This window comes from Tympanuchus pallidicinctus, unplaced genomic scaffold, assembly GCF_026119805.1.
Source record: "Tympanuchus pallidicinctus isolate F22 unplaced genomic scaffold, pur_lepc_1.0 scaffold7, whole genome shotgun sequence".
Lineage (NCBI taxonomy): Eukaryota > Metazoa > Chordata > Aves > Galliformes > Phasianidae > Tympanuchus > Tympanuchus pallidicinctus.
Window position 1 is genome coordinate 6,325,658 of NW_026294791.1, and position 13,826 is coordinate 6,339,483.

At 40.3% G+C, this 13,826-nt stretch overlaps 1 protein-coding gene across 9 annotated transcripts in view; it reads right to left on the bottom strand.

Moving 5' to 3' along the window:
- Positions 1–13,826, bottom strand: part of ELAVL4 (ELAV like RNA binding protein 4) — a 73,640-nt gene that overhangs the window by 34,506 nt on the left and 25,308 nt on the right. For all 9 annotated transcript variants that reach the window (XM_052665980.1, XM_052665982.1, XM_052665978.1 and 6 more), the window contains exon 2: positions 5,347–5,587. In XM_052665980.1, the coding sequence (XP_052521940.1) occupies positions 5,347–5,587 (241 nt within the window). The remainder of the gene's footprint in view (positions 1–5,346; positions 5,588–13,826) is intronic.

Below are 13,826 nucleotides of genomic sequence, written 5' to 3' on the forward strand. Positions count from 1 at the left end.
CTGTGTCTTTCCAGTTCAGAGTACACCACCCAACTGTCATCTACTGTCATGAACTGTATTACATAAAGGTCTCTTTCCTAAAGAGAAATACAACTAGTAGTCTTGCTTCTGCTTTGCATCTTTCATTATGGACTTGCTTTTCAAGCTTTTCAAGTTTGCTCCTGACCCCAAGATAGATACTGTGACTTCTCTCTTACCTACTCTGTCAGGGAGCAAAATCTCCCACTGAAATAAAACTTAGCTCCAAGCAGTGGGCCAATACCTGAAGAGGCTGGCTTACTATGCTTAAGTACTGTCTTATTGCTTTTGCACACACTGTCAGACTCAAAAACTTCCCTTCTGGAGAGTCTTACTGTTAGGCAACACAATGATACCTGGCTTTCTTCCCTCTTGCCTCCTAGGGTCACTGTCACCTCTTGCAGTGCCAATTAATGGCTTCTCCTGAGGATACAGACCCTTTTCCATGCAAGGCTCTCAGAGTCATTGGTCCTGGATGTGAGAATTAGAACTGCTTTAAAAAAAATTTAAGTGCTAGATTTCACAAAGTGCCAGATAAGAAACCTCAGCACAAAGCATCCCAGACAGAACCAGCAGTTCAGCACCATTCACCATCTAGTCCCGGTTAAATTACATGCGTGCCTTTCGTTTTACAGCAGCACATCCTGGTACTTGTTTGTAAGCCATTTCTTATACAGGGAGCTTGAAAAAAGAAAAAAACAACTAATACAGAGATGAAAGATACCAGTTTCACCCCTCACAGGGTTCTGGAGCAGAGCAGGTTCACACTGGTGTGCTGGGAGTACTGCCAGAGTATCCACACCACTGCAGGCTCAATTTACTGGTGCCTTTAGAAGTAAGCTGACATTGTGAACACTGCTCACATGGAAGACTGTACCTGTCTCATAATACTGTATAATTTGTGATTCTGCCATTTTGTAGCTTTTAGTTGCTGGCTGGACAATCCACTGCTAGACAAGTTAGTAGTTCTCTCCTAACATGTTCTAACACAGATGATACCAATTTGAGTCACCTGTTTCTTCATTCTGTCTCTGAATCCTCAATATTTATATTTACAATGCCATGATTATTTGTGAAATGCAATCTGAATCCTGGTCTATATCAGTTCTGTCATACTTGAAATTAAAATAAAACACATGAAACTGTATAATCAAGAAGGAATTCAAAAGGAACAATTTAAAACAAATGCTTTTTGGGGATAGGAGCAATGAAATTCCTTGATTACGCATGCAAAGAACATCAAATTGCACCACAAGCAGGAATATGCAAACTCTTGTCATATGTTAAGTGATGCATAGAAATCCTGTATCAATAAACATTCTGCTTTACAGTGTGCCTGAATCATCGTAAGGTATGAAAAGAGTGAGATCTGAGGATTTCAGATACTGTTCATTTGAAGATCAGGTGATATGAATTGCTCTGTAGAATACAGAGAAAAAAATGTAATTCAGAAGAGCTCAGATCAAGTAAAAAAAAAAATAATCAAATATCATTCTTAACAAGCACCTTTCTTCTCCCACCCACGAACAAAGACAACAAGGATGTGGTTGGCTAGCAGTGCTCATGATGGTTCTTACAGTCACTACGCTGAGTTAATCTTTTACCTCCAAGGATGGGACAGAAGGTCAGGAAACTCTGAGAAAATAAATGCTGATGAACTCAAGCCATTCCCTTCCCCAGCTTAAGTCAGAGATTCACTGCTAGCTTTCTTGGAACAAAAGAAGAAATGAAGTGCATCTGCAAAAACATACAGTTTAACATCACTTTAAGCATAGAGCCTCATATCCATCCAAAAACCATAGTGCTTCTCCATAAAGTTATCTCCTTTCATCTAAAGCTGTGCTAAAATGTTTATGCCATTTGTGTTTTTTTTTTTTTCAAACTCAAATTCCTTCTCCTCATTTTTGGAAAGCAGCTGATTAAACCTGAACAACTGGGTTGTTGGACGAAATATGCTGTAGCTATGAAATGGTACAGCAGGGACCAGTTTCACTGTTAATTTAAAATGCTAGAATTAATTAGGTAGTGTAAATGAAGAATTTAATAAGCACACTTTACAACCACAAGTTCTGCTTTTATTAAACATCCCAGCCAAATGAAGGCAACTATCTTCAGTCTGTTTTTCCTTGTCTCGCTCCCTTAAAATCTCTGCAGTGAAAAAAGCATTTTCCTATCGCAGCCCCTCCCCCATAATTAAAATTTATGCCTGACTTCCATCTCCTCTTTCAAGTCATTAGCATCTTTTAAAAATGCTACTGTATATCCTGCCTGTTCTGCAAAGCTACCAAACAAAACCCAAGTTTACAATTTTGGTTTTGAATACCAAATTAAAGGCTGTCTTAGAAGCTGTCATCCCTATTCAACTCAGCACGGTGTTCTACCAAATTAGCATATATTTTTTAGTAAGGGAACATGGTTGTTTAAACATGTGTCTTTCCAAAACGAGGGGTAACATCACGAATCAATTTCCTTAAGAAAAATCTAATGCTGTTCTAAAAGACCTGCAAAAAGCCTCAGACCAGATGATGATTGCTGACACGTAGTCTTTAATCCACTTAAAATAAAACAGCTCAGACCACAAATTCTCTCAAAGGGATACTTTAACAGACTTTGGTTAGCTTTAACTCCCTGAAAAAAAAAAAAAAAGCCTTTTGAGAATCTAAACATTTTTTCACAGTATCTGTGCACCTGCTTTAATGGGACAGGGAGCACAGAATTTCATTGGTTCACGCAAAAATATTCATTCCAACCTCAGAAATATGTTGAAGACTTTAAAACACGGTTTCTCCAGACTAGCTACTTAACATGATTTGGTCTGTGACCTTTTCCATGCCTCTAAAGAAATATTTTAACATTTGTTTACCAGCATGCATTTAGCTGAGATTTAAGATAAAGTTCTGAACAAACAGTGAAAAATTCAAAAGCAGACAAACCCAAACTAATTGTTTCAGACCTTCACGAGCTCAGCACAAGTAGCTTAAGAATTTAATATTTCTTCTACAGTACAGCTTCACTGTCAAATAAATCTACAGTGATTTTTAATATGGAAACACAGCAGAAACCCCCTGGGAAGTCAGTTACTCCTTAACAGCCTACTGCTTTAGCAACCCTGAATTAATACAAGGGTGAAAATCGCATCCTGAAGTGTAGTGATGCTGTATCATCACAGGTCTCAAACCTGATCAGATTAGACTGTTTTCACAAATTAACAGCCCAGGCTTTGGAGGACAATCCTGGTGGCTTTTTTCCTACCTGAATTTCGTTTGGTTAATTTCTACTTGCATCACATTTTAAAACATGGAGGCTCTTACATCACACAGGGATGGTGTCCAGAAAGCATATATATATATATATTTTTTTTTTTTTAAATAAAAAGGAATATTTGCTATGAAGTTACTGACTTTAACTCTTAATAAGCTTTTCAAAGAAAAAAATATAGGTAAAAAGCTACCCAAGAATATGTCAGTGAGATCACATCAATTTTCTCACATCTTCAAATACAGAGACAAAAGCCTGGAGATGAAATATAACAAGCAGATGAAGTAACAGCTCTCCTTACAAAGGCTGCCAATTCTCTACAAAAACAACACACTATCTACAATTCTGAGATTCCGTTTCAAGGAAATCCCCATCAATGAAGAATACAGGAGGCAAAAAAGTTACTAAAATACAAGACCTGCCACAACCAAAATTCAAGCAAGGCACACTTGTAGATGAGAGTCAGTAATTCACTTGGGTCTCGAGTAACTAAAGTAACTTGCAGTTCTCTTTCCCAGACCATTTTCAGACTGAAAAGAAAAAATACCTGGGGCTAAAGCTTGTTTGGTAGTAGGAATCAAGTGTCATATTGGGACAGACAGGCACGTAAAAGCAGACAACTTGAGCTCTCAGCATGGACAATTTTTGGAAAAGAGAGTATGAGCAAACTGTTTTTAAGTTGAAAAAGAAGAAGAATAAATAAGTCAACTTGATTTTTCAATCTGTTTTTTCCATACCCTGAAGCTGCGTCCTAATCAGAAAATATATTGAAATAGATACATCATGGTCAACGTGCAAACAGAAAGCTCTGCCGGACTACACTTCTGAGGACTTGAGCTGCCCTGGGGCTACTGCCATTTATTATGTGCCTTGCGTTAAACAAGAACATTGCTGTATGTCAGAAGTAAATAAAGAAGAAACATTGCATGTTTAGAAGCACTAAGCAGATAACCCTAATGCTGCCAATAAAACAGCTGCCAGGCTGTTACAGATGTAGGTATGAAGACTTGTCTTTTCAATTCCTCATTTTGACAGCGCCTCTTTCCAGATGATGCACACTCAAACTGCCAAGAGCGCGTACTTGAGAAGGGACTGCTCCTGTGCTAGAACCCTTTCCTTCCCAAGTCTGCTGCACTTGGTGCTAAACATAACACTGGTGACATGCTGATCAGCAGAGACGTTTCAGCTCTTCACCACCTACAGTGCAAGTAGACACAACCTATAAAACTAACCTATAAAGCAAACTACATGATGTCACTGCTCACCCTGCTGCTGTTCTGTCCATCAGTGAATTTCTGGTTGTGGCAGCAAGGATGCGGAGTAAGTGAAGTGCATCAGCACCTACCTACACCTTCTTCAGCAGAAGCGGAGACACCACTGTCTTCCATGAGGTAAGATCTGTAATTGGAAGCTTTCCTTGTTCTGAAGGCACCGATCAACGGGTGCTACCACACAAAGAGGTCACTGCAAACTATGGTGTTTTAGGGAACAACGTTCATTAACCAATAATCACAAATGTTCAAATGAGAACTGGAGCAGTAGCTCCTAACTACACACCACTGCTGCGCCAGGAAGCTAGAGATAAGGGGCTGCGATGGACACATAACCACTGTTGCTCTGAAATGTTAACGTGCAGAAGTTTGATGAAGGTATTATGAAGTCCATAAGAAAGCCAGAGTTATAAATTGTTGGTTGGCTCAAGCAATTCAGATGCATTTGTATAACTGAGTCAACATTAATCAGGAAAAATAGAAGAATGATGAGGAAAGCCATGTCATCAGCTGAGCTCTGCTGCAAGAAGCTGCCTAGGAAGCATTAAATGCATGCACACTGGTAGTGTCTGCCACACTCCCCAAAGCTGTATGTGAGCTGAAGAACAAGGGTTCACCTGTAAATCTACAGCCAGTACACAAAACTGAAAACTAAAGGTTTGAAGGTTTTAAAGGTCAGAAGAAGCTTGCCATAATACCTGCAGCATTTCTAAGCACTTGCAATATGAGCACTGAGGTTTTGCTGACCTTAAGTGTAAACAGACCCCGATGTACAGGAAAGCAACGCTGAAGAGCTTACCTGTGATTTTGTCTCTCACGAGCTTGCAGGATTCTATTTCACCAATGCTCCCAAAGAGACTCCTGAATTCCTCCTGGGTCATGTTCTGGGGTAAATAGTTGACTATGAGGTTGGTTTTGCTGTCATCTGTGGCAGCCCCCGTCTGCATGGGGGAAGGGCAGTTTCTACTGTTGCTGGAGGGTCCATTGGTTGTATTGGAAGTAGGGCCATTCGACACCTGAGGCTCCATGGTGCTAATTATCTAAATTAAAAAAAAAAAAAAGAGAAGAAACCTTAAGTTTCATAGATATAACTGCTGTTTTTAAAAGATACTTACAAACGAATGAGTAGGTAGCATTCACGGCCAATTTAGATACTTCAACAAAAGAAACCGGCTTGATTCCTCTGTTATTGTTGCAAAGTAGGTCATGCTAGTCTTTGGCTGTGAGCATATACTAAGATGCAGTTTAAAAAAAATCCTTTTTAGTTAATGCAAAGCTGATTTCTGCTTTCATCACACAGCCATTTTCACAAATGTATATTTAAACCACATAAATTTAATTATAATTTAAGGTAATAATCATAATTAAAATTATAGTTCCATTAAATCAGATGAAATAAGTGTATGGCTCTATACGAAAAGGTAAAATATTTTACCTATTTAATAACTGTATCACAAAGTGCAATGACAACAACATTAACCAAGCACATACGGGCTGTCTTTAGTTAATAAAGGCACTGTGTCCCAAGACATACCAGTTACTGGTTCCACGGATGACCTATATTCTCCAGTTATATTTTCACTAACGAACTGATGCCTCTTTAAATAATAAAGCCCTGGATCTGCAATCTTCAGAGATACAAAGGTCTTCAGATAAGTTACTGGAAAGGTTTAATCAGATAAAGCTTATTCAGTGCAGAATGGTATTTTAACAAGTGGTTCTAACTTGAAACATGAAACTCCAGTTTTTCACCAAGACTTCTCCAAAGTGCCACCTAAGAAGCTATTTTGCTCACACAGACAGGCAACAATGTCCCTGCTGTCAGAAGTGTGCCCAACCATGTGGGCACAGCTGCCTGCATGCCCCTCCACCTGCAACATACACACTGGAGAAGGCAGTCTGCAGCAGAGCTATACAGACATGGATGAAAACAAACCTGGGTGCTTCAAGGCTCTGCAGGGACCTGCTGTGCCCATGGCTGGGGCAGGACAGAGTGAGCAGGAGCCACGGGAAGCTGCACCACAGGAAGGGCATGGAGGAGAGCTAGTAGCACTGAGCCTCATGCTCATTTCATCCTGTAATTATTATAATTACTCATGACTTAATTAGCTTTCTTTTTTGAAACCAGGGAGGTACATATTGCGACAAATTAGGCTTGTAGTTGGGTGAGAGGGGGGCACCAGAACAGACAAGTGTGATCTAAAATTAACCGTACCAAGGTGCTTAAGTCTCTAATTAGCTTAAGTTCTGGTCAGCATTTTTTGTTTTTACATTGATACATGTATCTTTATTTAAAGCCACATTTATTAAATAATCCTTCATTTTCATCAATGGAAACAAGTTTTAAATTACTACTGATTTTGATTACTGGACTCCAGAATACATTACGCGGTTTGACCATTTCCAAATAAAAGGAAACCTTGCTACATTATGCTTAAACAGCAAGGCCTTCAGCCACAAAGCAGAACAGTTCCAAAGAAGTGCTAACCTTGGGGCAGCCAGCAGCCTCAGAGCCCCACTGCCCACTTCGGCAGCCACGCGCGTCCAAACTCCGACACCTCGGGTGAGGCAGCACCCAGCCATACGTTCAGCACTGCAGACCTTCTGCTTACCCAGAATTGGCCATACTCTCTTCTCCAATCCGATTTCCGACACGTATTTACTCACACACACTAAGTGCTTCAGATACCACTAAATCTGTTTAGCTCAGATGTCCAGCTGGAAGATAATCTTTTGATCTCTGCATCTCTAGCCTTACAGCGGGTTCTTGCTCCAATCCTAAGCTTTGCTAATAACCTGCTGCCCATGCAGGCTCCTGCCATCCTGAAGATAATATACCGAGCTCAGCAAGCTTATATTATTCATATGCACACACACACACCATGTAAGTCTCATTAAAGTAAAATCTAGTTGGGGTTTTCCTGCTGTTCCCCCCCCCAGGAGCTGAGGAGCAGAACACAGGCCATCACAGGCAGGACAAGGCCTGGTCCTGCCCCACCAAGCAAAACCTGACAGTTAGCCAGGGTCAGTCAGAAGATGGCAGCGACACAGACATGGCTAACAGCAGCTCTAAGTCATCCCACTGTATCCTTTCCAACACAAAAGCCACCAGACACACTGCAGTTTTAGGTACTAGCCCTGGCCCTCTGAAGCCAAGAGAAGCACTTCTTGTGGCTCCAGCTGCAGCAGAAGCTGGCCTTCAACACAGCGTGCTGACAGAGCTATGTCACCTATTATTAGCAGCAGCAACAAAAGCTATGTACAGTTTCCCACGATAAACAGAAACCTCAATCTCTTCAAAAAAATCTACTCAAAATTTGAAGCTAGCTGTGTCCTATTTCCGCATTTCGCAAACTCTTTTTAGCTGCATCTTAAGGATGCTTACCTTCTACTCTATGCAGTAAATACAGTTTAAGGTATTTAACAAATACAGAACATTGGGAGTAACCTAGGCTGCTCAGTGAAGTCTGTTCTTGAACAAATACACTTCCTCATATAGCATCTCCAAATATCTCAGCATAAGCCAGTGTGACCCCAGGCACCAGGGTTTCCTCCTGGCTGCTCTTTAGCTCCAGTCAATCTCCAGATCAGTCATTTTACACATATGTACTGATTCATATCATTAGTAAAAACTTAGGAAATTAACACTAACAAGAAACATAAATCCCAGTCCTCCTTTTCAATGCTGTCCTCAGCCCTGCAAATCAATGAGAACACTGACAGCAGCTGACTTAACATCAAGAAGCTGCCAGCACACTGTTCTTTGAATACATGTAGTTTCTCCTCATGTTAAGTTTCAGCACACCATTCACTTTGGCCACAACATGAAGATGGCAACTTTGAATTCAATACTTATACCGCAATACGAATATTTTTCAAGATGATGCTACAGTTTCCTCAGCAAATAGTTCATTCTGACCATGTTGTAATTACTGCTGATAACATTAATTAATATTACTACTTTTTATAAAATCATTAAGTATGAAAGGAGGTTATGAATTTATCTTTAGCTCATGAAGGGCTCGCCTGGATATCAACAAAATAAGCGTGGAAAACCCACCAGCGACTGCATACAAAGATTTTTTTGCAGTATAAATATGCTGTAATTCCTTAAAGATCAGTTATACCTCCTTACATGTTACTTCAATCTAGCAACATCTTTGTTGTTCTGCAGCCCTTCTCTAACCTACTTTAGCTGGAATCTCACTAATACAACCACCATGTGCTAACGTGCCTGTGCTACTGGTACAGAACCACAGCTTTTTGCTCCCTTCTCACTCCTCTTCTATATGCAGATGAACAATAACTGAAGAAAAAGTAAACTGCAGTTACTATTTTTATGCATTAGTAATTTAAGCACCAATACTTTGAGTGCTACGTGTTCGTAATGTTCAAAACCACAATTTCTACGATTGCAATTGTGATGGTTTTTTTTTTTTTTAAAGTTAAAAAAGGCAACTCGTACCTCAAATTCTAGGTACATTTCAGACTGCTGCTTATAAGAATTGCTTCTTGGTGTACTACTTTTCTCAGGATGGCAATGCATCAGCCAGGCACCAGGTATTTTGGTTTGACAGATTTCACAAAGGAAAGCTTTGCTGCTCAGGAATTCAGCATCAGCCTTGCCCGCATTCTGCAATACACTGCTTACCAAAAGTCTTAGTATGACCCCTGCTACAAAATATCAGCAGCAAATACACAGTACAGCAATTCCTATGTTCCAAACTACATCTCAGAAATACTTACCATATCTTCTCATACATTTTCTCCAATTAATTCAATTAATTTAGTGCTGTTGAATTATTAGTGCCAACAATAATGCAAAGAGTACCTGTATGTATAAACAAAGCGATTACAAACCTTAAACAAGCCACAATGACTGACATTTATCTTCAGCTGCTGTTACAGTAAGTGTGTAACATGCATCTATCATTACAAAGCACAGTTAATGAATCATTTAGAAAACTACCCACAGACTGAATTAACACAGGCTTATCTTCCTATTGCATGCATAAACAATAGCCAATGGCTTCATAAATGTAAATATACATGTTTTATATTTACAAGATTTGCTCTCAGTAGACTGAAAGAGATCTGTCTGTTGAACTGAAAGACTGTCACAAGCACACACTGCGAGGAGTGTGTGCTCAGCAAATTATTTAACATTCATTCTTGTTATTCAAGTTACATAAGCTCTGCTGCCCATTTTCCACAATAAAAAGAAATTTATTTTAGACGTCAAAAAAAAACAGAGCAGCAATTAACAATCTCAAAAATAAGCATATGAGCAGGCACTGAAGTGTTTCAAACATACCACAACCTCTCCATTAAGAGACTGAACAAAATCCTAAGGACTCTAAAGGATTCATGTGGACAGCTCCATTTTGAGGACTCAGAAGTCAAAAATGTTATCTATGAATAATAAACTGTTCACAGCACCTAAATGCCAAGAAAAACGATGGTAAATTACATCTCATGAAGAATTCATGAGGTCTAATTTTATTTTATTTCTAACTGTTCATTAATGAACAAACTCAGAACATTCTCTCAAAAAAATTTAAATAATGCAATGCTCTTACTTCATCTAAAAAAAGCTCTTTAATTAGCATTGCAAGTTGTTTGCTTTTACACGGGAAAACAAATGGTGCCATGGCAGAGGTCCCACAGCCATCTCCTGAATAAGATGACAAAAGGAAAAACAAACAGAACCTCTCAAACAAAACAGTCACAATAGTTTCCTTTCTATAGAAAGAAACAGGTTTTTAAACTCCCAGCTTCTCTCTTCCTCTGAAAGCAAGGAAGTCAGCATGGCACACCAGTCTGGTCTCACAAGAACCTTCCCTGCAGGCTGAAAAGCCCAGTTTGCAGGAGCTGCCCAGCCACAGGCCTTCCATCAGCCCCCACCAACAGGAACTGCCATGCCAAAGCCAGAGGGTCCCTCACAGGCACTGAAACAAGGAGCTTTAAGACCTGGCCTCCCTCAGCACCCTACGGCCCTACTCCAATCTCATGCTGCTTCTTCTACTCACTTCACTGGCATTAAGCACAGCTCTACATTGACTGAATTCTGCTGGATCATAAAAATCAGGACAAATCTTGTCTTCCTCTCAGTGAAATGTTTAAAAACAATAAGCCAGAGCTCCAGCAGCACAGGTAACAGGCACATCTCTTCCACACACAAGTGCCCTTCCCCTCCCTTCCAGAGGAAGGGATACTTGATGTCCTAAAAACAGATTTGGTCAAAGACTCAGCTGAAGATGAGCAGTCACTGCTGAGGGTGGCAAGGCCTCAGTCTTCTTACTGATGCGTTTCAGAACGCACTGTACTCAAGTTGAAACGGTGTCCAAACGTTTTCACCATGTTCACATTTACCAGGTGCCACAAGAGCACACAACTGATCCCAGTGGAGAAGACAAATGCATTCACTTCAATAGACTACTTCTGTTCAAACAAGCAAGTTATTTTCATAGCTCAGCTTGCCTTGATCTAGTTTGTTACAGGCTGTTGTGTGACAGTGCCAAAACAAAACAGCCTGCCCCCAAATCGCAGCACAATGAATGTAAAGTTTATTGGCAACATGACTTATCACAGTAATGCCTGAAGGACAGAACTGATACTAGCATCAAGTTATGCCAGATACTGTCAGGGTAAGGACTGTTGCTGCACCAACACAATGAAAAAGTTTATTTTTATTTCAGATTTTGCAGAAAGGGCAAAGCAAAATAAACCAAAAGGAAAGTATCTTAGCAGACTGCTGTAGATACATGGTAAGCTGTGACAGCTCTAGAAGGGTAACTGTATCTCCAAACCCAGCCTAGTCACAGGGTTACCTTTCCTTAGAAAACTGGTAAAAGGCAAAACAGCAAATCATGATTTCTCTGCACCTCACCAAGCGGTAATAAATGCTTTATGCTCCCACAGAGTTTGGGATTTACAGGTTACATTTGACTTCCAAGACAAAAAAGATCGGGTGGAAAAAAAAAGGCAAAACACTCAAGTAAGTTGGATCCATTTCAACATCAAGGTCTGACTAGAGGAAGCCCTCCTCAGAGCTACATGTCCAATAACCACACAACAGATAGTAACAAATGCACTATATCAAAAACTTCACCTGGTTTCTTATCCTCATTGCAGGTACTCTGAGGTTGAGAAACAGGACTGGGAAGCACTACAATTAGGGTCCTGTAGTTCAGCACTCCTCAAACCAACAGGAAGCATGCTGAACTGGAGAGCAAGCACAGGCAACCACCCCAGACACAGTGATTTCTGGGAAGCAGAATAAAGCAAGCACTTGTGAAAAGGACACTGTCAGAAAGAGAGCATGGAAACAACATCATACGCATTACCTCAATCCACACTAACTGTGGTTCTTTATGAACTTCTAGCAGGCTTGATTTCCATCATGGCAAGCAGCTCCTTCGCTTTAAGATGTCTATGAAGAAATTACACACCTTGGAAACTTCAGCACAGTTCGGTTCTATTCTTCAGTGCTCTCCAAGCACCAAGCAAAGGCCTACAGCAATATGCCAAACAGCCGTGGAGTGCCCAAGCAGCTGGACTTCATGATTTTAAGTCCCTTCTGCCTGAAACATTCTATCAGCACGAGGGATAGGAAGAACTAAGGTAAGAAGCAGCATCAGGGAAGTTACCTACTACCCCTGCATGAGGTTAACTCTTCCAAAAGAAAACTGACTTCTAGGAAATCAACCAGTTATACTTTAGAGCCATTTCACTAGAATTTGCTTGTAATCATTTCTGACATTGAACTTCATTTACATATGAAGATATAAGAGAATTCAGCCTTGATTTCACAGTATTCAATCACAGCTCTGGAATGCAGCATCAAAGGAAGCAATCAGAAAACACCAGGAGAGGAAAGTGGATGCATTTTGGGTCAGCTTGATAAGTTCTACAACCAGCTTAGCTTAGAATACTTTATATTTCCTTGCGTGCCACACATCACAGCCCTGAACATGGTCGTGGCAAGGACAGGACATGGACCAGTGTGCCATAACAGGGTCACCACTGTTCCTGCCCACTGTGCCTCTAGGGCAGCCTCTGCCAAGAGGCCCAAACATTTCTGAAACCCAAGCAGAGGAAGCATGGTCAGACACTGCCTTTTGAAAGAACATGGTTTCAATCATCCTGCTGCCTCTGCCAAACTCCTATTGGACAGCTCCATTCCTAAAAAATCTCACAAGGGTTTACTTTATTTATTTAATCAAGCTGTACTGCTCCTTATTCCCTCCTGGCTTTTTCAGAAATCAGGATCTACTACTTGTTCTTTCAAGATGCATACGAAGGCAGAAGGAGTTTGAAAAACAAACAATTTCAGCAGAAAGATGACATATTTCTCTGATTGATGCTCCAAGCCAAAATCTGATGAAAGCATCTTCTTTTTCGCAACAGATCACATTTTATTAGACTGATGCCACAAAGGCAGGAAAGAAGTCTCCCACTAGCTGCTTCATCAGTCTTGAAAAGATGGAGACTAGGAAAACCGTATTTAAAGATCTGCCTCTGCAGGGTGATAAAACTGGAAAACAGTGAGCATGATGCAAACCCTGAATTCTGGCAAGGTTCGCAAAAGCCCGGATACTAAGTAGTACTGATAACACAAGAGAATGCTAGGGTCAAACAACTGAAACAGCTCTTAAGTGTAAAGAAAACAACCTAAGAATACAAATAACCATACAAATTTAAATGTACTTAAAAATCTTTCTATAGTTTTAGTGACTTTCTGAACTCTATTCTTAGCTCTGTTTCGTTTCCTAGCCACTGCCTACTTTATTGACTACATTACTGTGTTACATATTACTAACCTATGTTAGAATTGTATTACGGATGTGAGAATACCTACGTCCCACCACGTAGTTACGCAGATCTCCACAGCTATGCATTAATGCAATAAGCAGAGCGCTGCAAGTTTTCATTTGCTGTAGAGCTGTCACAATTCCACCTTTTTTCCCTTTAAAGAATACCCGGAATTATTTGAAACCCAGAAATTCAGGTAGTGAGAACTGCACTACAAGCCATACTGTAAAACCACTACAGGATCAAGATGGCAAAAGCCTGAAGTCTACTTACCAGCAGTTAAAGCAAAGGCAGGCCAAAGCAGGCTCTCCCTGAAGCCCAGGGACATCCAACTCCCACCTCTGTTATTACTATCGAAGTCCTAGAAGCAAAAGCTATGATTTTCAAAAGCCTCTACATGATTTAAGGTTCATTAATGTTCACTGCAAGAAGATTTCTGCTTCTAAGCCATTTGTTCTCTTTAGA